This window comes from Felis catus, chromosome C2, assembly GCF_018350175.1.
Source record: "Felis catus isolate Fca126 chromosome C2, F.catus_Fca126_mat1.0, whole genome shotgun sequence".
Classification (NCBI taxonomy): Eukaryota; Metazoa; Chordata; class Mammalia; order Carnivora; family Felidae; genus Felis; species Felis catus.
The window spans coordinates 52,607,588-52,635,025 of NC_058376.1; the positions used below are offsets into that span (position 1 = coordinate 52,607,588).

The 27,438-nt window shown below is 35.7% G+C and overlaps 1 protein-coding gene across 2 annotated transcripts in view; it reads left to right on the forward strand.

Annotated features, from left to right (window-relative positions):
- Nucleotides 1-27,438, forward strand: part of ALCAM (activated leukocyte cell adhesion molecule) — a 216,051-nt gene that overhangs the window by 158,522 nt on the left and 30,091 nt on the right. For both annotated transcript variants that reach the window (XM_011285972.4, XM_011285971.4), the window contains exons 3-9: nt 1,923-2,142; nt 8,963-9,027; nt 10,458-10,545; nt 11,005-11,187; nt 20,642-20,769; nt 22,362-22,494; nt 26,284-26,396. In XM_011285972.4, coding sequence (XP_011284274.1) covers nt 1,923-2,142; nt 8,963-9,027; nt 10,458-10,545; nt 11,005-11,187; nt 20,642-20,769; nt 22,362-22,494; nt 26,284-26,396 — 930 coding nt within the window. The remainder of the gene's footprint in view (nt 1-1,922; nt 2,143-8,962; nt 9,028-10,457; nt 10,546-11,004; nt 11,188-20,641; nt 20,770-22,361; nt 22,495-26,283; nt 26,397-27,438) is intronic.

The following is a 27,438-nucleotide window of genomic DNA, read 5'->3' on the forward strand; positions in this document are numbered from 1 at the left end:
CAAACAGGGGAAGGATGGATTAGCTTCTCCCCACCTGCACAGTAATCCCCCTGTGAATAGAGATCATAGTTCCCTGAGTGCCTGTCCGCACCTCACCCCCACCTCTTCTCCAGCATCTGCCTCAGTGCCTGGGACAGAAGGGGTATCTGACAGCTATCAAGAGCAGTACGGTGCAGTCATGATGGAGCTAGGCTGCGGAACTTCAACCTTGGCTCTCCTGGGATACACTAGCTGGGCTCCTGGATGATTTATTTAAGCAACCTCTGTCTGTACTGTGTAATCTGTAAATGGATCTAATATTGCAACTCTAACCTTCAGGGTTGTTATGAGTATTAAATCAGTTAATGCATGGAGAGCCCAAAGAAGATACCTGGCATATAATTAAATGCTCAAAATTTAATAACTATTATTCATTATGTAAATGTTTGAATATAGAAATATAAGGGACTGGTTTAACATCTTTCTCTCAGTGAAGGAATGATTTAGAGCAAGGATTTGCTTTGTAAACCATGGGAAAATTAAAAAATTTAAGGAGAATATTATTGATGTATTCAGATGTTCAACCAAATAAAACTTTTGGACTCTAAAATTAGCTTAGTAATTATCTTGGCTTGGGGCGCTATAACAAAATACCATAGAGTAGGGAGCTTAAACAAAATATATTTATTTCTCATAGTTCTGGAGGCTTAGGAATCTAAGATCAAGGTGCTCACAGGTTTGGCTCTTTGTGAAGGTCCTTCTTATTTGCAGACAGCTGCCATTTTGCTATGTGCTCATATGACCTGTGTTTTCATGGAGAGAGAGACCTCTCTTCCTCTTCTTATGAGGCTACTAATCCCATCATAAGGGCACCATCCCAGGACCTCATATAAACCTAATTACCTCTCAAAGGTTTCCCCTCCAAATATCAACACACTGAGGGGTTAGGGCTTCAGCATATGAATTTGGTGGTGACACAAACATTTAGTCCCTAACAGTAATAAATATTAATAATTTTAAAAATGTAACTTCCCACAGCACCTTGAACTTTGCCATGCACTTTAAAATATTTTATCATTGTTTTATTTTCTCAAAGGCCTTGTGAGGTAAGTTAAAGGGATTGGCTACTATGTTAGAGTAAATTGCTTATTTGGTAAAAAGATTTTTGTGGGAGCAAAGGAAGAGATGAATTATATGTCTCGGGCTCTTGGCATAATTGCTCATGCCAGATTATATTTTATTTTGATAATAAGTTTTTACACGAAAGCTCTTTGAGCTAAGTTTTATGACTCAGATAGCAAAACTATGGATTTTAGTGATTAATCTGATCCTGTTGCTTAATGGACATGATTGTTTCACAAGGGCAAATACTGTTCCTCCATGAAGACTCATTAAATTATGTTATGAGTAAAGGTCAGCTGTGTCAGTTTTGGCTGAAACTAAAAGGTGTGGACATTTGAAGTATGTGGATTAAAGTAATGAATATGCAAAAGATAACCGTCCAGGATTTCTAAATTAGTGTTTGCAGCCCATGTGTATGCTTGCTGGGAAGGTTAGCTGAATATCATTTTGTACATGTGCATGTTTGTTTTCATCTATTTTTTTCTTTTATATTAGACCTAATGCCAGCCCTTGTTGGTTTCAGAGCAGTCACTAATTCTGTTGTTTGGATGCAAGGAAAGTTAAGACTCCAATAGCTTTGTCTTTCAAATTTCACATATTTAAACTGATAACCTGTAAAAGAACTTACAGCCTCTCCTCTTATGAAGAGTAATTTTCTGTAACCAAAGAATTTATGTGAAGCTCATATCCACAATGACTCTTCGTAGACAGAACTATAAATATTGGTAGAAGAATATGGCCAAGGAAATTGTGTTACTTTGGATGTAATCCTGAAACATCTGAATATGCTTGTTTTTAAAATGTGTTATTTTAATTTTTAGGAAAAGCCCGATGGCTCCCCAGTATTTATCGCCTTCAGGTCCTCTACAAAGAAAAGTGTGCAATATGATGATGTGCCAGAATACAAAGACAGATTGAGCCTCTCAGAAAACTACACTTTGTCTATCAGTAACGCAAGGATCAGTGATGAGAAGAGATTTGTGTGCATGCTAGTAACTGAGGACAACGTGTTTGAGGCACCTACAACAGTCAAGGTGTTCAGTAAGTAGTCTGTGGTGTAACTGCTAAGTGGGATTGATGGCTTGTACTAGAAAATGTTCTTTAGAAAGAAGAGTGAACTCTCTGTGGTGTCTCCACAGCAGGTATCTGTAAAGAGGACTTCTAACGATCTTCATTCTGCTCATGCATGCTGTCAGTGAGGAAAACCAAAAACCTGAATTTCAAATAGGAGTTTTGCAGTGAGGAACTAGAAGAATATTCTCTGTTGTTTTGTTGGCTAAAATTTCCTGTGATATGAAGTACTACAAGTGAAAACTTGCATGTGATCTTTAACTTTCACTGACGCATACAAATAAATGTTCTGTGAAATATACATAGCTATATGATACACATATTTGTGCATATCAGGCATACACACACACACACACACATACATATACATACATATATATGTATTAGGCTGAATAATATAAAATTAAGATTTTGATATATAAAAACAACAAAATACAGGCAAATCCAAGCCATGTTATAAATGAGAAATCTAAGCTTTCTGCATGCGTGTGTGTGCATGTATGTATAGTACTATATACGCACACACGTGCACACACACACATATATATCCTGGCCTTTAATGCCATTGCTATATTTCTTCAAAGTGTTCAGTTGTATTAGCAAATTGCTCCAAAATTAAAAAAAAAAAAAAAAAAAAGCTTACCACACCCTGAATGTGTATGTGGAATACACCAAGGAGAAAAAGTAGAGTAGGGTTGGAAGAAGAGAAGTCGGCAGAAGAAACTTGGAGTAATTACTGTAGTCATTATGGCAAAGTTACTTTGCCTAATGATAATATATAGTTAATGTTACTGTGCAAATAGCTATGTAAATGAGTGACTTGAGAAGTTCTAATTAAAACATTTTATCTTTTAATATTCAAATAAAAATCCCACCTCCTATTACATCATAATATTTTAGAAATTACAGGGAGAAAAATTGGTCACAAACATTTCAGAATGCCAGTCTTTTTAAATTAGGGTAGAAGGTCTCACTTTTCAATTTTTTTCCTGTTTTCTGATAACTTGACAGCACCTAGAAATTATTAAAATAAATAGGGAAGACAGAAACCTAGAGGGGCTTGCTACTACAGAAAACAATCATGGATTTTCCCCATTTTTCTTGTAACAGCCTATGCGACTAAGGAGAACTGTCCCTAAGTATTTACATAGATTTCAAAGCTCCTATGGGCTCATGACATGGATTCAAAGAATGTTTGTACTATCAAAGGAAACCTTTGTTCTCCAGAACCTTGTAAAAGCAATTATATGTTTCAATTGATTACCTTTCAGCTTAGAAGGCACTTTCCAGAAAACATCCACCCTTTTCAGTCATTTTATGACTCAAACCAAATTCCAAGTATTTGCCAGTCATGCCTTCCATTAAATACCCCAAATAATATGCATCCTTTATTTACCAGTGTTCCGTGTATTTTTCTTTTTCTTTCTTTCTTTCTTTCTTTCTTTCTTTCTTTCTTTCTTTCTTTCTTTCTTTCTTTTACTTCACTTTGATGTTATTAGGAAGATGGATGGTGCACTTCTAGGGACACTTTTTGTAAAGAGAATAAACCAAAATAATTTTTTTTTATTAGGCCATGATGTCATAAATATAAGTACACAACAAGAATGTCGCACAGTAGGTAGAGATTAAGTCACAGCTCCCTGAAGGTTACATGTATTGATTTGTCATTGTCGGGTTTCTTTTTCACTGTGTTAAAAATTATCAAATAGCAAGATGGTCTACAGGAAAGTTGAGAAAATCCAGGTTGTTTCCTTTAGAAGAATCATTTGTGACAATTTTCAGAATACACTTTGAAAATATCATACAGCAATCTGAAAAAAAAAATCCAGTTGGTCTACTTTGATAAAATTTGTATGCTATTTTGGAATACAGAGGATTTCCATGATTGTGAAAACAAACTCACACCCCACATACTGTCAGCACCTCCCTACCCCCCCCCCCTCTCTTTTGAATGTTGTTGAAAACAAAGTGATTCTCAGAAACAGAATTTGCATTCTAGGCTCTGGGCCAGGGAGAATTTAAACAGACAAGTTACACACTCTTGAAAATGGCATTTTATATTAGAAGCCGTGGGACCTCCAAGTCCAATTAAATGAACAGCGCAGCTCATGATAAGGAAAGTGTTTGCAAAAGCATATAGAGGCTTTGCTTTTTTAAAAAAATAATGAATTTACTTTGGGTCACATTTTGTGAAGCAAACAACAGCTGTGACAGGGAGGCTTTTATTCTGTGCATGTATATATTGCAGGCACTTAAGAGTTACTAGACTCATCAATCAGTCCTCTGTTTCCTTCTGTCAAATCACCTAGCAACATGCACTGTGTACTATAGAATCAAGTATGGTTAACGTGAGCTAATCCCAGATCAGCTTGCTGCAGAGTGCCATCCTCATGGGCAAACTCAAACTGTTTTTATTCAAAGTGAGGCCATGACTGATGACTCTGTTACCTCTGGTGTAGGTTTGTTTGTTTAGTTTTAAACTGTATCTCAGATACAATAGTCATGCCCATAAAGCAAGCCAGATTCAAATAAGTCCCATTTTTTATTGCCACTAGTACAGCTTTTTATTTTCTTTTTTCCTTTTTTTAAAGTTTATTTATTTTGAGAGAAAGACAGCAAGCAGGGGAGATACAGAGAGAAGGAGAGAGAGAATCCCAAGCAGGCTCTATGCTGTTAGCACAGAGCCTAGTGCAAGGCTCAAACTCATAAACCATGAGATCATGACCTGATCCCAAACCAGGAGTACAACACTTAACCGACTGAGCCACCCAGGTGCCTCTTGCACAGCTTTTTAAAAAATAATTGGATGGCATCAGAATTAAACTGTGTTTGCATTTAATGCACATTTGAAGTTCATAAAAAAATTTCAGAATCAACAGTAGAGACTTTAAAGGTCTGAAAGATTCATTGCAGTCATTGTACAAACATCTTGGAGCTCAAAAGAGTACCCAGATTGCCAACTGGCTGTCAGTAGTTTAACAGAAACATCACTGACTGGTTATCAGAAGACCTGGCTTTGTTAGGTCTGCTGCTAATTTCTGACTTTGGGGAGGTTTACTAGTCTGGCACTACGATTCTCTCATCAACAGTAAAATGACTGCTTTGAATTTGCGGGTGGTTTTCCCACTGTGTTCCTAGGATTTTCTTGAGTAGCTAATGAAGAGGGCTGGTAGGTCAGGTGAGGCACTGCTTCGATTAGTTAGCCTTCCACCCACTCGATATTTCAAAGTTTTTTCGTGATAATTCATTTAGGAACAACAACATAAAAGGGAGAATGGCTCTAGCTCTAAAAAGGCATTTGAAAACCACAGTCTAGGCTAATTGGTAAGCCCTCCTGTACTCTACTGTCTGGTGTTAAAAGGAAGACTGTTTCCATGACATAGAGTCGGTGGACACTTGGACCAGCTCTTCCCTTAGAGATGGGCAGTGCTGGTTGACCTTCAAACAGTTACTTTAGAGCTTTCATTTGAACACTGTTCTCCATGTTTTATTAGAACTGAGCACCCTTCCTCTCCCCCTGCCCTGTAAAAGTTAATCAACCTGCAAGGAATTTTTTTTTTTTTTAACTGAAGGAAGCAGAAAATGACCTATTTAACAAATGAGACCTACACAGTATATTTTATTTTGATTCTCTAAATATAAAAAGTACTTTCCCCATCTCTTGAGGAAAATAAGCTATAAGAGGTAAAGTACTCTTATAAAGTACAAAGTACTTTATAACAAAGTACTTTATGACAAAGTACTGAGAAGCTCTCGTGAATCAATGTAACCAGTGCACCTTTTTTTTCTTTCTTTCCTCCCATATCAAATTGAGCTGTCCTATGTGTGGTGTTTGGTAATAGCACTGTATATTGTGGGTGATATAGGAAGTTTTGTCTTCATCACTTCATCCTCAGCTGGCTGTGATGCTCTTGCAAAATTATTTTACTAATGCAAATAAATTTCTTGTATGACTTTTCCTTTCAATTCTACACTCATTTATGAATCCCTAAATTATAGTAAGACATAATTCATGTAAAGTGTTTTTTGAAACACTTCGGAATCAATATGCAATTTTGCTAAAATAGTACGTGTCCTCTTTTATGGCTCTCCAACTAATACCCATTGATTGTTACAAACTAATGTAAGAAAATTACATATAAAATATCTAGTGGGTTTGAAACCAAAGTTTGGGAGAAAAGAACTCAAAGAATTCCAGTAGCCATTACCATTATTCCACAATACCCATTGTGACTCTTCCAAAAAAAAAAAAAAATGAGTTACAAAGTGGAGTGGTCTAAACTTTAAGCACTCTTCACCAGGTTTCCTGTTTTTTCTAGTTTCATTTATTGAAAAAACTATACATTTTAGAAAATGTTTATGGAAGAAATGTAAACATGGCCATGTGTAAAGGACCAACATTTGTAACACAACAAGTATTTATGATCTTATGTGCACTGGACATCACAAGGTTATGAAACAGAAGAATATATATATATTCTGCATAAGAGGACATATGCGCCCAGCCGTTTTGGTATATAGTTTTTTTTGGCAAACTTAGAAAGTAATGAAGCTTAGCAACACCACCCACCTACATTTTGTATTAAGAGCCTCAATTAAAAAAAAAAGGAACCTCAGATTTTTTTTCAGTTGATTTTTCATATCTCTTTATATATTCCAGGCATAGATACTACTGAAGGGGAAACAAACACAAAAATTGTTCTTTTTTTCTTCTTAATTTTGATTCTTGATTGACTACATAAATTAATTTAATATCTTACCTCTCTTATGCTCTCAGAGAGGTATCACTAAATAATTGATTTTGGTTCCCAGAGAACTTTGGCTTACTTACTTAAGCACCAAGAATTTTCATCTTGTTTAAATATTTTGAATGTAGCCTTCTCTCAAATGTTTTAGACTTTGGCTTAAAACATAAATTCAGAACGGATGTAATGTTTTATCAGTAACTCAGGGTTGTAATTGTGGACATTAATGACTTTACATTAAAATAGTGATAACACCAGTGCTTAACTGATATATGGAAGGCTTTAGTCCCCTACTCTGTGTTTCCCAGAAATTGCTGTTTATTTTGACTTTTTTTTGGTCCGCTTTTAATAATTTTTTGGTCACATTTCTAACAGCCAGAATATCAGGTTTCACTTCTTGTTTGTGTTAATGTAATTGTCTCTGTTATACCTTTCCATTCTTCTGTATTTTGTCTATTTTCTCTTTCTTGTGGTTTGTTTCCAATCTGTATATTTAGAAAACAATCATCTTATGAAAATTGAATTAGAATTATATTTCTAGAGTCAATAGAGTCAATAGTAAGTAGGTGCTCCTATAATTAAACTGCACAAGCTGAACACATAGGAAGATATACTATTATTATTCATTGTTCCAATTTCTAATATAAAATAATTGCAAAAGGGAAGTTAACTCTTAATATTAACATGAAGAAGTTTACTTTTTTTTTTTTTTTTTTTTTTACATAGTCTTGGTGATATCCATTTTGCCGTTCCAAAGACTTTTTGTCTTCATCTTTATTTTCTGTAATTGTCTGGGTTGGCAGCATATCTGATAACTGAATTGCAAATTGAGTAATAATTATATAAAAGCCAATTTAATCTAGTTTGGTAGTAAAAATTAAAGGTACTAGAGACAGTAATCCATTAGACCATGAACAAAAGAATAACTGGTTGTTTTTATTTGTGTGTTTATATGAAAATAGAATAGTTTTGCTCCTTGAGATTCACAAAAATCAATACAAAGAGGCAAATTCCATTTTATATAGACTAATTGTTAGAGCAAATTAAAAAGTCCATCAGTGATAGATATGTAACATCAAGGAATAAATAAAGTTTGAATAATGTCTTATTGCTAAGATTTTTAAACGTTTATTTATTTATTTTGAGAGAGAGAGAGAGAGAGAGAGCAAGCAGGGGAGGGGCAGAGAGAATCCCAAGCAGGCTCCGTGCTGTGAGCCCAGAACTGATATGAGGCTTGAACCCAGGAACAGTGAGATCATGACCTGAGCCAAAACCAAGAGTCAGATGCTTAACTACTTACCCAATTGAGCCACCCAGGTGCCCTGCTGAGATTTTTAATCAGTTCTTTCTGAGGGCTCTCTTAGAATGGATGCTTACAGAACTTCCTATATTTAAAATGCTCTGTCCATTATCTCAGTTCCAAATTTGAAGGATATCCCATTTAAAGTTTCATAATGTGACTTCACTTTAAAGATGAGGTTTTAGATACACAGAAAACTTGAGCTTCTATATCCTTTAACGCCTGTTAGTTACCATGATTTTAGAGCCATGATTCTGTGTGCTTGAGAATCTTATAGGAAACTTGTTTTAAAAAGTAGATTTATATAGGACTTCCCTAGATACTCTGATTCTGCATTTTTAACAAGTACCCACTGTGGATTCAGGTCTTCACCTAAGTAGCTGGAAGTTATTAGTAAATAGAAAGTACACATGATAATCAATTGGAAACAACATTCATATTTAGTATATAAACCTCTGTTTCACTATCAAATCCGTATTCACTGTTTATAAAGCATTCAGAAAACATTACCAGTATTTTATTTAAAGGTGTAATAGGCATTTAAAATAGTATTTAATATAAGAAAGCAAATATTGGGAGGTAGTGGGCTAACCAGATTTCTTAATTACAGATTATATGGGAATGTGGTCTTCATTGCTTGTGCTTGTTTTTCTTTGAATAAGTGAATTCTTTTTCTATAATCCAAATCATAAATGTCTTTTTGTTCCTTCATGTGTACTTAATACCTTTCTCTACTTAACTTTAGAGCAACCATCTAAACCTGAAATTGTAAGCAAAGCACCTTTTCTCGAAACAGAGCAGCTAAAACAGGTAAGAACTTGGATTAATTGCCTTCACTTAGCTTAATGTTAAATGTCTTCTGGCTTCAGATGCCAGGACAAATAAGGATAGACTTTGCTCTTATGGAGGTGGCAAGGTTGCCAGTGCCAATCAGAAAGTCTGCCCGAGTTAGAGTGGGAACACGGAGGATGATGTAATCATTTCTGAAGGGAGAAGAGTGGGGAAGAATCAGACATCAGCCTTTCTTGTTTGAATGAACTGAATGTTAAGTGGAGTCTTAATGTTGAGATGAGTAGATATTCTCCAAGCCAAGGGTAGAAAGGCTTTCCAACAACATGATACACTATGACATGAAGGAGAATGGCATTTTTAGGAAGCATCAAGTTACTCACTTCGCTGGAACTTTGTGTAGCAGAACAGTGGGCAAGAGAGTACAATAAAAGATACATCTGGAGAAGTAAAGAGAAGCTGGGTTATGACAAGCCTTATGTAATGGTGGGAGTTTGGACTTTATCCTATTGACAGATCAAACTGTTGAAAAGCTGAGGTAAAGATGTGATAAGATCAGATTTGAACAATCGCATTAGCAGAAGTGTGAAGAGAGGCTGTATTGAGAAGGGACAAACTGGAGTTTACATTTGGGCTAATGGACTAATGATATTATTTTCACTAACTGAAATACCTAAATTTTCCTTTGTGAAGAAAAAAACCAAACAGTTCTTTGAATCAGATTAAATTTTTTCTGCATAACAGGGGTGCCTGGGTGGCTCAGGTTGGTAGAGCCTCCAACTCTTGGTTTCAGCTCAGGTCATGATCTGGTGGCTTGTGAATTCAAGCCCTGCCTCAGGCTCTGTGCTGACAGTGTGGAGCCTGCTTGGGATTCTCTCTCTCCCTTTCTGTCTCTCAAAATAAATAAATAAACTTAAATTTTTTTTTTAATCTTTAAAAAATTTTTACTGCATCACATTTTTTAACAATGCTAGCTATTAAAGTTATAACACGTTTGAAAAAAGTGGTGGGAATTATAGATTTGGTAAGTATATAAGTGTATGTATCTGAACTTGATATAGTACGAGACTGGAGAGGCAGCCCCACTTAATGACTCTTGCATACTAAGATCTGTGAACCATGGGAAAAGCCAATGTTAATGTAGTTATGTTATTTAGTTAATGTTAAAAATGAATAATGTCGAAATGAATTTGGTAATGCTTTTAAATGAATGTGATTTTATTAAAAGTGGCAGCATCTATTGCATATTTTTAAATGGGCAAGACCATAATTTTAAGTATGAGACCTTGTTTTTAATGCAAGAGAGCATTTATTCAGTCCCTCGTCCATGCTCAGATAATGAATGGGTCAGGGAACCTTTGGAATAACTGCATCCTCTGAGGAGTCTAAAACTTTCAAATTGACAACCACTGATGGAAACGAGGTAGCAACATTCCCTCTTCTTTTTGCAGTTGGGAGACTGCATTTCAAAAGACAGTTATCCAGATGGCAACATCACGTGGTACAGGAATGGAAAAGTGCTACAACCCCTTGAAGGAGGTGGGTATGCAGTGGGCAATAAATTCAGATGACCTATTTTGACTTTCTCTTCTCTTGGCATTCCTTAGACTGTCCTGCATCTAGACGTATTGCCCTCTTTGATCTATGACTCTATGCTTTGTTACTTTAAGTAACCATTAAGTCATTAAGTGATTCTTTAAAACATCATTTTAGCCCTTGTGTGGAAGAATCAAGAGCAGAGAAAAATTATTTCTGTATATGGCATGTTCTAGACGTTAATTAAAGTGAGTGGGAGATAGGATTCCAGGATTCTATTTCTGTCTATTTCTCTGATTTCATCGTTCTGAAAAGACATTCTACCTCAGTACATGTCAATTTTCCCTCCTGTTAAATATAGTAAGAAGGACAAAACCACTTCTCAAAGATGTTGCGACATTCTATTAAGTGTTGTGATTTTCCAATGAAAGATGCTATCATTAGTATTCTTATTTTCTTCAGTGGTGGTGATAATTTTTAAAAAACAAATGGACCCGGTAACTCAGCTCTATACCATGACTTCATCCCTGGAATACAAGGCAACCAAGGCTGACATACAAATGCCATTCACCTGCTCTGTGACATATTTTGGACCATCTGGCCAGAAAACAGTTCATTCTGAACAAGCAATCTTTGATATTTATTGTAAGTAACTATATAATTATGCAATTTAATTTCTGAGAGTATTCAAATGGTATTAATCTTCTAAGTCCCAATCCACATGCTCTTTGAATTCTGCTTTCAACCCCCCATTTCTGTTCTTCACTCAAATAATATCTTTCTCCTTGGAAGACCTATAAAATGAATGCTTAACTATCCTATGAAACCTTTCACTTTCCATTTGTCATTTCTGAACATCTCTTCTGTATTCTGCTAGATGCCAAATTCCTTAAAGACATGATCTCTGACTTAGTCTGACCCCTTTGGGTAGTCCTTAGCCTGGCACACAGCTATGAATTTTGTAAGAGTTCAGAATGCCATCTGATTACTTTCTGAATGAATGACAGATGAATAGAGGCTTATGACTGATTGGTCTTCTAGATATGGGATTTCCATTTTAATGAAAAAATTTATTTTAATAATGAGATCAATTGCATAAGTTTAAATAGGATGTTGTATTCCAAGACATTTGGTTAACTTTATTTAATAGATTGGAAACATAGAATATTATACTAAAAAGGGACCTTCTTGATCATCTGATCTAACAACATTATTTTACTTAGCAGTAAAGTGAGGGTCAGAGACTTGCCCTAAAGTGCCGTGGAGACTGGGTTAGAATCCTTTTCTGCAAGGTTGTTCTCTATACTGTAAGGCAGGTGCCAAGATTCAGAGCAAACATACTCATAGTGCAGGCCCAGCTCAGTGTGTTTCTAGAAGAGGAGCTTAACTACTTTTGGTCTCAGTTTGGAAAAAAAAAAAATAACTCATAGTGTTGTTATGGAGATTAAGTGAAATCACAGATCTAAAATAGCATCCTATATCGCTCATTAAACTCTTGTTATTAAGTTAGTGTTATTATTGCTATACGATCATTATTACTATGTAAGCATAGAACTAGAGATATCACTTTTGGAGAAATGTAAGAAAGCATGTCATTATTTTAAAAAAATGAATCAAAACTTCTTATAATACTACCATATGGGTAGAATAACCTAGTACTTCTGCATCTATTCTGGAGAAAGAATAGAAATGCCAGTTGAGCCTTTGGAGAGTTTTGTCTCATCTACATTTCTATTTTGGTTCCATAAAATGCAGAATATTATATAGGAACAAAACTGAAATTCCACTCGCCCTAACAAGAAGAGATTGTTTTGCCTTAAACGTTGTATGTAAGTTTCAACTTGACTTAAAAGCGAGGATTTAAAAGATTTCACTATGTACAGCTTATCTAACATCAAACTATTATTTCTGTAAGTAAAGGCAGAATTCTGTCTGTTTGAAAATATCCAATTGGAAATAAACTATCTTGGTGTAAGTGCAAGAGTACAAGATAGGAAAGAGCATCAAGATGAGTAATAAGGATGGGGAAATTGGCTTAAGAAAAAACAGGAATGTATGTATCAGTCATGAGGAGTTGGGTAGGCAGAAAAGTCCTTGGAAGAATAAGAAGGAAATGATTTTACTGTGGCTGGATGTGGGGGGGGGGGTGCATTTGGCACAGCTTTTAAGAAGGCAAAATGTATGCAGTGCTGGGCTTCACAGCAAAGATATAAAAGTGCTTAAGATATAGTCCTGGCATTCAAGGAGTTTACTACTCCAATAGAGAAATAAGATAACTACATCAGGAGGAAATTGTCAGTGCAAAGTTGCAAGTGGTAAGTGACACTCAGAACTCCGTAAAATAGCCCCCAAAGCTCAGATGCCCAAGGACAGTGATTCTCAGGCTTTTGTGTGCATCAGAATTACCAGAAGGACTTAGAACAGATCACTGGATCCTGCTCTGAAGTTTCTCATCCAGTAGTCGTGGGGAAGGGTCCAGCACTTTGCATGTGTAACAAATTCCCTGGTGATACTCATGCTGTTCATCAGAGGACCACACTTGGAGACCCACTGCTCTAGATGATTTCAGAGAGGAGAAGGAGGGAGCTAAACAGAAAGAACAAAGAATACATTCATAATATAGAAATTTGATCAATTTATCTTGAGAAAGATGCACTAGTCTACTCCTACCCTCGTCTCCCTTACCCTGTCCAGTCAGTAATAAAGTTTTATAGAATCTAGTTCTTTAATCTTTATGTTTGTCTGATTCTGCCTCTGACACTGCCTAAGAATATGCCACCATTTGTCATCGCCAGTATTTCTGTGATTTCCAAAATAATATTCCTTTTGTTCACTCCAAACTGCCCTCCAAGCTGCTGCCAGAAATATCTTTCTAAAAACAAATGTGACCATGTTAGTGCTGTGTGATGACAGTTTTTTAATGACTCCTCAGATCTCTCAGATTAACCTTCACACCCCAAATATTTTTTCTTCCATGTTTTAATTTAAATTCCAGTTAGTTAACATACAGTGTAATATTAGTTTCAGGGGTAGGATTTGGTGATTCATCACTTACATACGACACCAGGTACTCATCACAAGTGCAGTGCCCTCGTCAATCCCCACCACCCGTTTAACCCAACTCCTGCACGTCTCCTCTCCAGCAACCCTCAGTGTGTTCTCTATAGTTAAGAGTCTGTTTTATGGTTTGCCTCTCTCTCTTTCTTTTCCCCTATGTTCTTCTGTTATGTTTCTTAAATTCTGTATATGAGTGAAATCATATGTTTCTTTCATAAAATTGTCTTTGATTTATGTTGCTTAGCAAGATACTCTCTAGCTCCATCCACATCATTGCAAATGGCAAGGTTTCATTCTTTTTATGGCTGAGTAATATTCCATTATGTGTGTATGTGTATGTGTGTATATTCCATTGTGTGTGTGTGTGTGTGTGTGTGTGTACACATACAAACACACATCCCACTCTTCTTTATCCATTCATCCATTGATAGACATTTTGTCTCTTTCCACAATTTGACTATTGTTGATAATGCTGCTATAAACATCAGGGTGCAAGTAACTTTCAAATTAGTATTTTTGTATCCTTTGGGTAAAGAATAGTGCAATTGCTGGGTCATAGGGTAGTTCTATTTTTAACTTTTTGAAGAACCTCCATACTGTTTTCCAGAGTGACTGTACCAGTTTGCATTCCCACCAATGGTGCAAGAAGGTTCCCCTTGCTCTGCATCTTCGCCAATGCCTGTTGTTTCCTGTATTGTGAATTTTAGCCATTCTGACAGGTTTGAGGTGATATCTCACTGTAGTTTCAATTTCAGTTTCCCTGATGATGGGTAATACTGAGCATCTTTTCATATGTCTGTTAGCCATTTGTATGTCTTCTTTCGAAAAATGTCCATCCATGGGCATGGTCTTCTGCCCGTTTTTTAACTGGATTATTTGTTTTTTGGATGTTGAGTTCTATACATTTTTGTATATTTGAATACTAATCCCTTATCAGATATGTCATTTGCAAATACATTCTCCCATTCTGAAGATTGGCTTTTAGTTTTGTTGATTGTTTTGTTCACTGTGCAGAAGCTCTTTATCTTGGTGAGGTCCCTTTATAGTTCAGGTTTCTTTTGTTTCTCTTGCCTCAGAAGACATATCTAGACATATCTATGAAGAAATTGCTACGGCTGATGTGAAAGAGGTTACTGCCCTTGTCCTCTAAGATTTTGATGGTTTGCTGAATCACAGTTAAGTCATTCATCCATTTTGAATTTATTTTTGTGTATGGTGTAAGGAGGTGATCTAGTTTCATTCTTTTGCATGTTGCTGTCCAGTTTTATCAGCACCATTTGTAAAGAGGCTATCTTTTTTCCATTGGATATTCTTTCCTGCTTTAATAAAGTTTAGTTGATCATATAGTTGTGGGTCCATTTCTGAGTTTTCTATTCTGTTCCATTGATCTGTGTCTGTTTTTGTTCCAGTACCATACTGTCTTGATGACTATAGCTTTATAATATAGCTTAAGGTTCAAAATTGTGATGCCTCCAGCTTTGCTTTGCTTTTCCAAGGTTGCTTTGGCTATTTGGGGTCTTTTGTGGTTCCATACAAATTGTAGGATTGTTTGTTCTAGCTCTGTGAAAAATGCTGGTGGTATTTTGGTAGAGATTGCATTAAATGTGTAGATTGCTTTGGGTAGTATCAACATTTTAACAATATTTATTCTTCCATTCCAAGAGCAGAGAAAGTTTTTGCATTTCTTTGTGTCATCTTCCATTTCTTTAATGAGTGCTTCATAGTTTTCAGATCTGTACTCTGAAAATTTTTACCTCTTTGGTTACATTTATTCCTAGGTATTTTATGGTTTTTGGTGCAATTGTAAATGGGATTGATTCCTTGATTTTTTTTTTGTTCTGCTGCTCCATTATTGGTTTCTGGACATTCATTTTGTGTCCTGTGACTCTACTGAATTCATGTATGAGTTCTAGCAATTTTTGGTGGCGTCTTTCAGGTTTCTACACAGAGTATCATGTCATCTGCAAATAGTGGAAGTTTGACTTCTTCCTGGCTGATTGGGTGGATTTTATTTCTTTTTGTTGTTTGATTACTGAGACTGGAACTTCCAGTACTATGTTAAATAATAGTGGTGAGAGTGAACATCTTTATCTTGTTCCTCATGGTAGAAGAAAAGGTCTTAGTTTTTCCCCATTGTGGATGATATTAGCTGTTTTTGTTGTTGTTGTTGTTTATGTGGCCTTTATTATGTTGAGGTATATTCCCTCTATCCCTAATTTTTTTAGGGTTTTTATCAAGAATGGATGTTGTACTTTGTAAAATGTCCTTTCTGCATCTATTGATAGTATCATGGTTCTTATCCTTTCTTTTCTTAATTGGTGTATTAACGTTGATTGATTTGCAAATATTGAACCACCCTTGCAACCAAGGAATAAATCCCACTTGATCATGGTGAATGATTCTTTTAATGTACTGTTGGATTCAATTTGCTAGTATTTTGTTGAGAATTTTTGTGTCCATGTTCATCAGGGATATTGGCCTATAATTCACTTTTTTAGTGGAGTCTTTGTTTGGTTTTGGAATTAGGTTAATGCTGACCTCATAGAATGAGTTTGGACGTTTTCCCTCCTTTTCTAGTTTTTGGAGTAGTTTGAGAAGAATAGGTATTATCTCTTCTCTAAATGTTTGGTAGAATTCCCCTGTGAAGCCTTCTGGCCCTGGACTTATGTTTGTTGGGAGATTTGTGATTATTGATTCAATTTCTTTGCTGGTTTTTTGTCTGTTCACATTTTTTCTTTCTTCCTATTTCAGTTTTGGTAGTTTATATGTTTCTAGGAATTTATCCATTTTTTCCAGATTGTCCAATTTGTCACCATATAATTTTTCATAATATTCTCTTATAAGTGTTTGTATTCTTGTTATGTTGGTTGTTATTTCTCCTGTCTCATTTGTGATTTTATTTATTTGGGTCCTTTCTTTTTTTTCTTTTTGGTAAGTCTGGCTAGGGGTTTATCAATTTTATTAATTTTTTCAAAGAACCAGCTCCTGGTTTCATTGATCTGTTCTAGCTGTTTGTTTGTTTCTGTATCCTTTACTTCTCTTCTGAATTTATTATTTCCCTCCTTCTACTGGCTTTAGGCTTCATTTGTTGTTGTTATTCTAGCTCCTTTTGGTGTAAGGTTTAATTATGTATTTGAGATTTTTCTTGCTTCTTGAGGTAAGACTGTATTGCTCTATACTTCTCTTTTATGACTGCTTTTGCTGCATCTCAAAGGTTTTGGACCTCCATGTTTTCATTTTCATTTGTTTCCCTATATTTCCTTGTTTTTTTTCTTTAATGTCCTGTTTGACCTATTCATTCTTGAGTAGGATGTTCTTTAACCTCCATGTATTTGTGGTCTTTCCAAATTTTTTCTTATGGTTGACTTCAAGTTTCATAGCAGTGTGGTCAGAAAATATACATGGTATGATCTCAATTTTTGTTACTTGTCAAGGCCTGATTTATGACCTACTATGTGATCTATTCTGGAGAATGTCCCATGTGCACTTAAAAGAATGTGTATTCTTCTACTTTAGAATGAAATGTTCTTGATATATCTGTTTAGTCCATCTGGTCTAGTGTATCATTCAAAGCCCTTGTTTCCTTGTTGATTTTTGCTTTGATGATCTGTCCAGTGATATAAGTGGAGTGTTAAAGTCCTCTTCTATTATTGTATTATTATTGATGTATTCCTGTGTGTTTGTTATTGTTTTACATATTTGGGTTCTTCCAAGTTGGGGGAATAAATATTTACAATTTTTAGGGCTTCTTGTTGGATAGACCCATTTATTATGATATAGTGCCCCTATTTACCTCTTGTTATAGTCCTTGGCTTAAAATCTAGTTTTCTGATGTAAGAATTGCTACCCTAACTTTCTTTTGGCATCAATTTGTGCGCTAAATGTTTTTCTATCCCCTCACTTTCAATCTGCAGGGGTCCTTAGGCCTAAAATGAGTCTCTTGTTGGCCGCATATAGATGGGTCTTGTTTTTATTTTTTAATCAATTCTGATACCCTGTGTATTTTGATTAGAGCTTTTAGTTCATTTACACTCAGAGTAATTATTGATATATATGAATTAAGTGCCATTTTATGACTTGTTTTGTCATTGTTCTGGAGATTTTCTCTGTCCCTTTCTAGTCTTTGTCATTGTCATTCTTTCTTTCCTATTCAAAGAGTTCCCTTAAATAGTTCTTACAGGACTGGTTTAGTGATCACAAACTCCTTTAATTTTTGTTTGTCTGGAAAACTCTTTATCTCTCCTTCTACTCTGAATGATAGCCTTGCTGGATAGAGTATTCTTGCCTGCAGATTTTTCCCATTCAGCATGTTGAATATATTATGCCACTCCCTTAGGACCTGCCAAGTTTCTGTGGAGAGATCTGCTACTAACCTTATTGGTCTTCCCTTATAAATTATGGACTTCTTTTGTCTTGGTGTTTTTAGGATTTTTTTAATCTTTATATTTTGTAAATTTAACTCAATATGTCTTCGTGTTGACCTGGTTTTGTTGATTTTGAGGGAGCTCTCTGTGCCTCTTGGCTTTGGATGTTGGTTTCCTTCCCCAGATTAGGGAAGTTTTCACCTATAATTTCCTCAAATAAAACTTCTGCCCCTATTTCTCTCTCTTCTTCTGGAACTCCTGTGATCTGAATGTTATCATGTTTGATGGAGTCTTGAGATTCCCTAAGTCTACTTTTGTGAACCAAGATTTTTCTTTCCCTCTTCTCTTAACACTCCCAATTTTGATATGTCTTGAATCTCTTGCAGCCATGGTCTCAATCTTTACCACTTCACTGTATCTTCTTCCATCTTGTTCTGTTTTCCAGATGCCTCCCATAGAATACTGCTTACTTGCCTATCCATTTGCTGTCACTACCTTACTTTTATTTTCTAGCAAACACCTACTTATTCTTTAAAACCCAGCTATAGCATCAACTCCTACAATATCCTTCCCAGTCTTATGCATCTATAAGCTACCAACGATCACATTATATGCAATTTTTATGTTGTTACAGACCTTATAAATAGATTGAAAATCATGCTGTTTTCAACTTTATAACTTTAGCACTTAGTGCCTGCACAAAATAAATATTAGCTAAACAAATGAATTCATGATTGGGCAGAGCATAAATGGAAAGATGGGACAAGGAAAATTTAAAATAGACTCTTGCTTATTATGTAGTGGTATATATAGATATATACTTGAACTAGTTGAAGGCAATTATGGGTACAAGGTTAAGAGATTTTTATTTCAATCTTCACATATTGGTATCACATGAAGGATCTTGCATATCATTGTAATATTCAAAACACTACTTCAAAACTGATTTAAAGGAAATATGTATGTGAAGGATTAGAATGTGGGACTGACTAAAGTTTGAGGGTAGTATTTCAGGTAACCTGTGGGAGAACTTGGATTATAGAAGTGTTAGTAGGAATAAAAGGAGAGAATCAGATGCAAAAAATAGTATCGATCACTAAAACTTGGTGACAGAGTAGATAAGAGAAAGGCAGAATACCTGGCAGAATGATTTACTAATGGACAGAGCAAAATAGGGACAATGGGAGAGCAAATGATGGTTGATTTTGTTTGAGGCATGTTCATTGAACATCTAGAAAGTTACTGTTAAAACTCACATCTCTCTGATCTCATTGTAGTTCTTCAGTTCTCTAATGCAGAGCAGAGCCTATTGAAAGAGGACACAGAGAAGGAAGTTTTGAAATAAAGCAGAAAGTCAAATAGATTATGATCCCTATCTGTTCTGATGTCAGTTTTGATTGAGTAGTCTCACAGTGACAAGCGACAGGACAAAACTGTCAGTGAAGGGCCACATAAAAGAGTGAAGAAGACCTAGAAATGGAAGGTCAAAGAGGGGGATGGCAAAAAACAAACTTTATTTACTTTCCAACTCTACTGGGAACTGCTGATCAAGGAACTTCCTCACGGAAATTCAGGAAAACTAACAAAAAGTATATTAAACCAATCACTGTTTACCTTCAGAACATCCTGGGCAAATATTCAGAGAGACCCCATGCATGAAGAAAAGGCAACAAAGTAATCTATATCAACCCTTTTAAGTTTTGTATGCATTTTGATTTTGGGAAGAGAAAGAAATGATAGCAAGAGATAGAAAAAAAAAACACCTCAGAATCTATCACTTATTTGTTTTATTAGCTAATAAAAAAAATAAGTCTTCATAGATTATTATTCTACTCCTACTCTTATTCTATTATTCTTATTATCCAGCTATATAACAAGTATGTATATTAGAAAGTGGGTCATTTATAACTGCCAACACCCCCTCCTCTTATTTCCTGTTTGCTACATATGGTCCATTGTATCCAAGCCTTTAATTTCTTTAGTGTTCTACTATTAGCAGTAGCCTCTACTAAAGAATACCCTTTAGCCCTATTTTCTCCATAAAAAGTGACTAAAATGGAATGGAAAGTGCACCTTTGCCCCAATGAACAGAACAGAATTACAATACATTTACAGTCCTGTTGACTGGGTTAAGGATCTCCTTCAGTTCACAGGATTCATCTTTTTGAAAACTGATCTACTCTCCTGCGTGCCCAAAGTCTTGCTGGTTGTTTAGCTCATGTCTCTTTTTATTCAATATAAGGTATTATTATATAAGATGAGCATAGGGGTGACCCAACAGTTTTAGCTACTACGCTAGCTGATCCAGTCTTTCCAAACCGTGAGGTTCATATAATAGAGTTAAATGTCCTTATAATGAAATCATGCAGTGAGATTGTTCCTACTGGTCTTTTACACATAAAATAATTATGGTCATTTCTACCTCAGTTAAAGACATTTTGCTAAGAAGAAATTGGTTTTTATGTAACAAGGTCTCTTTGTAGTTTGCTCTAACCAAGATTAGTACTTGTTTTAGCAAGTAGCTATTAACTTCAATCCCTCTATAAAAAGATACATTTAAGTAATTACCATTACTAGCTTCTTGAGAAAATTGTGTATAATTTAGTCATTTATATTGTATGTACAGAGTAATTTGGTACTTGATGAAAATGGTTAACTTGTGTCTGTGACTCTTGTAGATCCTACTGAACAAGTGACAATACAAGTGCTGCCATCAAAAAATGCCATCAAAGAAGGGGATAACATCACTCTCAAGTGCTTGGGAAATGGTAACCCTCCTCCTGAGGAATTTTTGTTTTACTTACCAGTAAGTGCTTACGGATTATTACTTGGGCTTAACTACTATCATTTTGTCCTGTTGTGTGGCAGCTAGCTGACATTAAAAATTGTATGTACTTGGGCAGCTTAAGAGAGAATGGTGTTATTCTTGGGGAAAAGGGACACCTGTAGAATGTCCTTTGAAAGTTGTGGGGGGTTTTTTGTGATTGTTTTTGGCATCTGCCAGTGATCCTGCCTTTTCCCTCAGTGTTAAGAGATTTCAGGGGAAAAGAGATAAAAAGCTGCTCATAGGAAACCATAATTACAAAAACTCAAGTTTTCATTATCCAGATAAGCTATAAAAATCTCTTCAAAAACAGGTAACTCTAAAATGAAGAATGATGACAGCAAATGGCTTGATGTAGATTCTAGGTCTACCCACAATGCCTTCATGAACACATCTCTGAACCTCCAAAGTAGGACCATTCTGTTGTGTGTTATATTTAGCTAGATAAAATAAAGCTAGGGGCTATATCTTGCCATCATATATGGTCTTGAAGGGCCAGCCCCTCAGCTTTTATCAGTATCATAGCTGAAAAGAATGATACAGACAGAGGATAATTTGGAGCATTCCTCTGGGATGTATTCTAGACATCTAGTGGTATGGAGCCAGATAGAGAGAGCTGTCTGAGATACTAGTTAGTTCTCCCAGAGCTCTTCCCAGGTTTGGGTACGACATAACCTTCCACTGAGAGAAGCCATGTACAACTTTATATCACATTTATTGAAGGGATATGTTTACAAATGTCACCTACTACGTTTCTCAGTAATGTTTAAGAATATCATCTACTACATTACTCAGAAGACTAACATAACTGATTTCTTTTAGACTTAAATATTGGCAGAAAACTTTGTTTCTCCTAATAAATTGACATATTGCTTTTGTTTGATATGCAAATGGACTTCTGAAACTAATTATGTTTCTACTTTGGCTATCCTAATAGCCAAATTTGACAGATTTGACAAATTTGTGTCTTGGTTTTAGCAGTAATATCTAATGATTATGGGTTTTGTTGTTGTTGTTGTTGTTACTATGTGCTCTTAGTTCATCTATATTCTTTCTATTCTTAGTTTATTAATTCTTTTATTCACTTTTTAAAAAAAATATTTTCCTCTATCTTTCTCTTTTTCTCCCCATTCCCTTCATCCCTCCCCCCTCTTCTTCCCTTCCTTTATTCCTTCCTTTCTTATTTTTCTCTCCTTTTTATTTGGATATGTGGTATGTTTTCTTTAAGCTGCCTCAAATATTTTTGTTGAATTAGTCAAGGCATAAATATAAAATGAAGTTTTAGAATTAAAAAAAAAAAAAAAAAAAACGCCTTAACCCTCAAATCCGAGCCATGCTATCAATGGAATAGATGTCATCCATACCATGTATGTGAGCTCCTCAATTTCCTTAGAACCCAAATCTCAGTTATTTTTCCAGAAATCAGATAACACAAACTCTACTCTCATTTGTCCAATCATAGAAACACGTTCCTTTTTTTCTTACATAAGAAAATGCCATTTTCATCAAGAAATACAACTCATCTCATTGTAGCTACCAAGTGTAATCATCTGACATTTTACCTCTATCAAAAGGGACAGCCTGAAGGAATAAGAAGCTCAAATACTTACACGTTGACAGATGTGAGGCGCAATGCAACAGGAGACTACAAATGCTCCCTGATAGACAAAAGAAGCATGATTGCTTCAACAGCCATCACAGTTCACTGTAAGTCACCTTATTCTTCATTACCAACTTCACTTTAAAGGCCTCTAATAGTCTAACTAGCTGTCTTTTCAAGTAAATTGCAACTATATTTTTCTCAAATGATGTGTGCTTTCAATAGGCTTATTAAGTGCATCAAAGCAAACTCAGCTTTGGTCCAGATTTCCACTACATTATTGAAATCTGGAGTGGATCTAACAAGTGCAACTTTTGGCAGTGGAAAACTTCCATCTCCTTTCTAAATCTCTTCTATTTGTGCTATTAACAAAATATTCATGGGGATCTTAAAGAAGTTACTCGTTTTGTATTTTAAGAAAATACTTAGATGTTCTCAAAGTTCACAGTGTTTGCACTTGGCCCAGAAAAAAAGTATAGATTAAATATATTTTAAATTTGTTATTGCAGAATATCATTAGTGCCCAAACCCAAGCAACATAAAGTTACTATAGACTCAACTTTTGGAAGCAGCAGAGGTAGAGACCACTAAAAGCCATTTATTGTGTGTATAGAAGGATAGAAAATTTCTGGAAATAGAACCTCTTCAAAATCACCCTAAACATACCTATTCATTAACTGTTAACCTGCTTTTGATCTCCATATACTCCAATAGTTATATTTACTCTAGTGTGATAGGAAAAAATATACACACAAAAAAGCACCTTAAGTCCTTTACTTTGAAACTGCTGACAGTCTGTATTCTTGATGCACCTGATGCATTATGGAAATGGGGAACTAATTTGAACCGTTCCCCAGTGACACTGCAATTTACAGAGTGCTTTAGGCAAATGTCAGTCTTGCTTGGAGGTATAGGCCAAACTTTTCTAGTAAGTCCTTTGTACCCAGTAGCACCTCAAGACATGATCCATTGCAAGGAAGTTTCTCTAGACATGATCTGCTATAATCCCATTGAGTACGAGGGGTTTTGTTTCAAAACCAAAAGAGACTTTTGAAATTGTTCTGAGGTAATGATTGTAAGTCTTTCTTTCTGCCTATAATGCTTGGAAAACATATAGAATGGAAGCTAAGACTTTGAGGGAGATACAAAGCTATACACTGGGGAAGAGAGTAACCAGATGGTTGCTTTGAGTGTCTGATGTTGGGAGCACACCCTGGGGAACCCTAGAAAAACAGCAAACTGTTAAGAAATGTTCACCGCCAGGCCATTTCTCTGTTTGTTCCATGTTTATGTTGTATAGATCTGAGTGTGTCTGCCATCAGAAGCTGGTTAGAAAGAAAGCAGTGACCTCTCAGGATAACAACAATGCTACTTTTTCTCTGGGGACCAGTCAGTCCTGGGACCATTTATCCAGCCTGTTCCATGACCACCCCATCCCCCAAAAGAAATGAAGTGAGAGAACATAACCAGAAGATAGAACTGCCTATAAAATAACTCCCTGATATCATTGTCCATGAGATCTGTGGGCCAATACCAATAATCCAGTGCTTGGAGATGGTATAGTAAGCTTATATTTAAGAGACCCTAAAAGGAAAGCGCCCTTATTTGTGTTACTTGTAGATCAGCAGGGATGGATAGATAACAGAGTGATAAGGCAAAAGACTTGGGTGCAGCCACATTGTAGCTCAATGATAAACTGTGATAAAGAAAAAAATAAAATAAACAAAAGTATGTAACAACTTAATTGGATTTCACTGCACTTAATTGGATTGAAATGATTTTTGGTTTTGAGAGGTCGACTATCACATTGGGCTTTAAGGACTGTATTTCTCTTTAACTACAAATAAAACAAGATTTTACTCTGAATTACATGAAATGAAAACATAAAAATCCTATTTTTTGGTCCATTTATCCTTGATTGTTGTTTGTTGTCTGAAAACAAGATTTGTCTCCTTTGCATAGATGACTAAAGGGAGTATGGATAGAGAGGCAGCAAGCCACGCTTGCACATGTTTGCAGAAGGTCATCAGGGCTTCCCGCCCACAGATCCATAGTTGCTGATGAAACATCTACTATTCCTCTGCCGATTCATTCACAGATAGAGTCCTCATCAGAACTTCCAAAGTCCATCATCATCCTTTAAAATCACTTCTCTTATCTCCTCACCGGCAAGTTAACTGTCCAACGAGTAAAAGCTTCTAACTCTCCCTGAATAGGATGTTCATCTAAGTGTAATTGACTCAAACTTTCTGAGGAAACTCCACTTTTCTCTGTGACAATGCATATTTTAATATTAATGAGAAATGGCGAAAGCATGCTTCTTTCTTTCATTCAGTTATTGTGTTTCAGAGCCTACCATGTAGCAGACATTGTGGATACAAGTAACAACTCAAGGAATGGCTCCTACCTTCACAGTTCTTACAATCTTTATGTATTTTTTATCTCTTTAAAGTTTATTTATTTTGAGAGAGAGAGAGAGAGAGAGAGAATCCCAAGCAGGCTCCGTGCTGTCAGCACGGAGCTTGACACGGCGCTCGATCCTGTGAACCACAGATCACGACCTGAGCCAAAATCCAGAGTTGGACACTTAACCCACTGAGGCACCCCAATAGTTCTTACACCCTAACAGGAAAAACAAGTATTAAAAAGGATGTTACAAACAATCAGTGAACTTAAGGTATAACATGTAAAACCAAGGAAAAGCACAGGGTGCAATAGGAAATCCCCACTGCCATAGAATAAAGTCTCAACTCTTAGCAAGGTAAGCACAGTCCTTTAGGGTCTGGCTTCTACTAATTATATAGTTTATCTTTCATGTGTTATAATCATTCATAGTAGATTACTCACCACTATTAAAGCTGCCATACGACCTCAGCTCTTTGCCTTTGTTTATGTGGCAGGAGTTTCCCTGTTTCTTCATTTATCAAAGCCCTTCTCAACAGTCAGGGACCACAAGCAGACACTGTCTCCTATACAAGGCCTTTATCAGTGGTTTGAAACCCAGTTTGGCTCTGTTCTCTACACTCCCATAAGTCTTTGCTTGTACCTCCATTTGTAGCCCTTCCTTTAGTTTTTCAACAAATATTCATTGAGCTGCTGCTGTATTAGAGTCACATAGTTGAGTGCGTATTACTTCTACCTCAAAAATTGTAAATTGTAAGCTTCTATTCATTTCTGTATCTCCTGTCAGAGCTTGAAACATAGTAGCTGCACAATAAATGTTTGTTCTATTGAATTAAATTTTCCTCATACAGATCATACTGTGATAGTAAGATTTTATAGAAATTACTTTCCATCTGAAAGATTATGCCTACTTAGATGTTTTTATACTCTATTTTAAAAATGATACCTGCCAAGAATGTACCTAACAACTGATCTTACTTAAAATTTCAACTGCATGAGAAATGGAATAGCATTTTTTAAAAATCTACTATAGTCAATTCTCTCTGAAGAAACAGACTACCTCATGGTTTTTCACATTATCACCTGCTGTCTAAATATACTTGATTTTCTCCTGACATGGCTTATCAACTCTTTTTATAATATTTACCTAGTCATCATCTTTCGTTTCTTCCAGAAGTGATTTAAGAAATATTTTTCTTAAGGTAATAGACCCCAGGGGAATACTTATATGCAGTCAAAACATCAGTCATGTTAACTCCAAATAAATGCATAATCAAGTAGATTGACCATTCACATGTCCAAACTGGTCTCAAAGCTGGCTTGAAATACTGGACTTATTATGCTACAGTTCAGTTATTTTGGTCACATAAATCAGTTCTGAATTTTGACTACAGTTAGAAGGATTTTTTTTCTTTCATCTTTTCTTCTCAAAAATATTTTGACTATCTTCCTTTCCTGGAGTTTGCATTTCAAGCAGATTTTCTGCTTCACAGATTTGGATTTGTCCTTAAACCCAAGTGGGGAAGTGACCAAGCAGATTGGTGATGCCTTGCCTGTGTCATGCACGATATCTGCTAGTAGGAATGCAACTGTGGTATGGATGAAAGTAAGTATGATTCCTTGGTACTGTTACACTGTTTGGACTGACTCCTTTTTGGCTTCTTTTGCATTTTATATGACATCTAAATATGTATATCCATGGGTAATATGTTTATACACCCACACTCATGCTCTTTCTCTACATTATAATAATATAATGATGTCACAATCAAATTTTAGAGGTACTCAACAACACTATGGCATCCATAATTGGTTGTCTGAACTTTATCTTGGGACATTGATTTGTGTGTATCTACTAATTCTACACATACACACATGCTCACAGACACACACATGTATGCAGTTACATGCTGTAGAGCTTAACAATTTTCAGTGTGTTTTAAGCCACATTATTTTCACAAGACCCCTATGAAATATGCAGACATTTATTATATCCTCATGTTATTCATAAAGAAGCTGGTGTGAGAGAAATCAGAAAGGTCTCAAGTGACAGAGTTAGATTCCAATTCAGGCCTCACTGGGTATAGTAAATGCTGTGCTTCTGATCACCCAATGTTCAGCTTCTCTGCTGAAACTGATCTTAAGTGTCTGAATGTGAGTTCATTGAATTAGCAGCTCCTTGAAGGTAGGGATCTCTTTTCATCCCTGGGCCATAGTCGATCACAGTGGAACTTGGTCATTATTTCCTGAGTGAGTGCTTATATTCTTGTAATTGTCTGAAATGTAAGCAATTGCTGGGAACCTAATCACTGTTCTTTTTAGAGTGTGATAGTAGGATTGGTAATTGGTAACTTGAGACAAGGTTATCAACAGAGGGAAAGATGGTAACTATAATCCCACCAGGAAATCATTGGCTAGTATATCTAAACATCCAGTGCATGTGTTGACAAACACATACAAACCATTTCACATAGGAGTTGACAAGAATTGTCTTTATAAAAAAATGTATTGTTAGAATTTCTCCTTGCTGAAAATATACATTATTTTGTATTGATTTTTTTAAATTTTTTAAACATTTATTTATTATTGAGAGAGAGAGACAGAAAATGAACATGGGAGGGGCAGAGAGAGGGGGATACACAGTATCC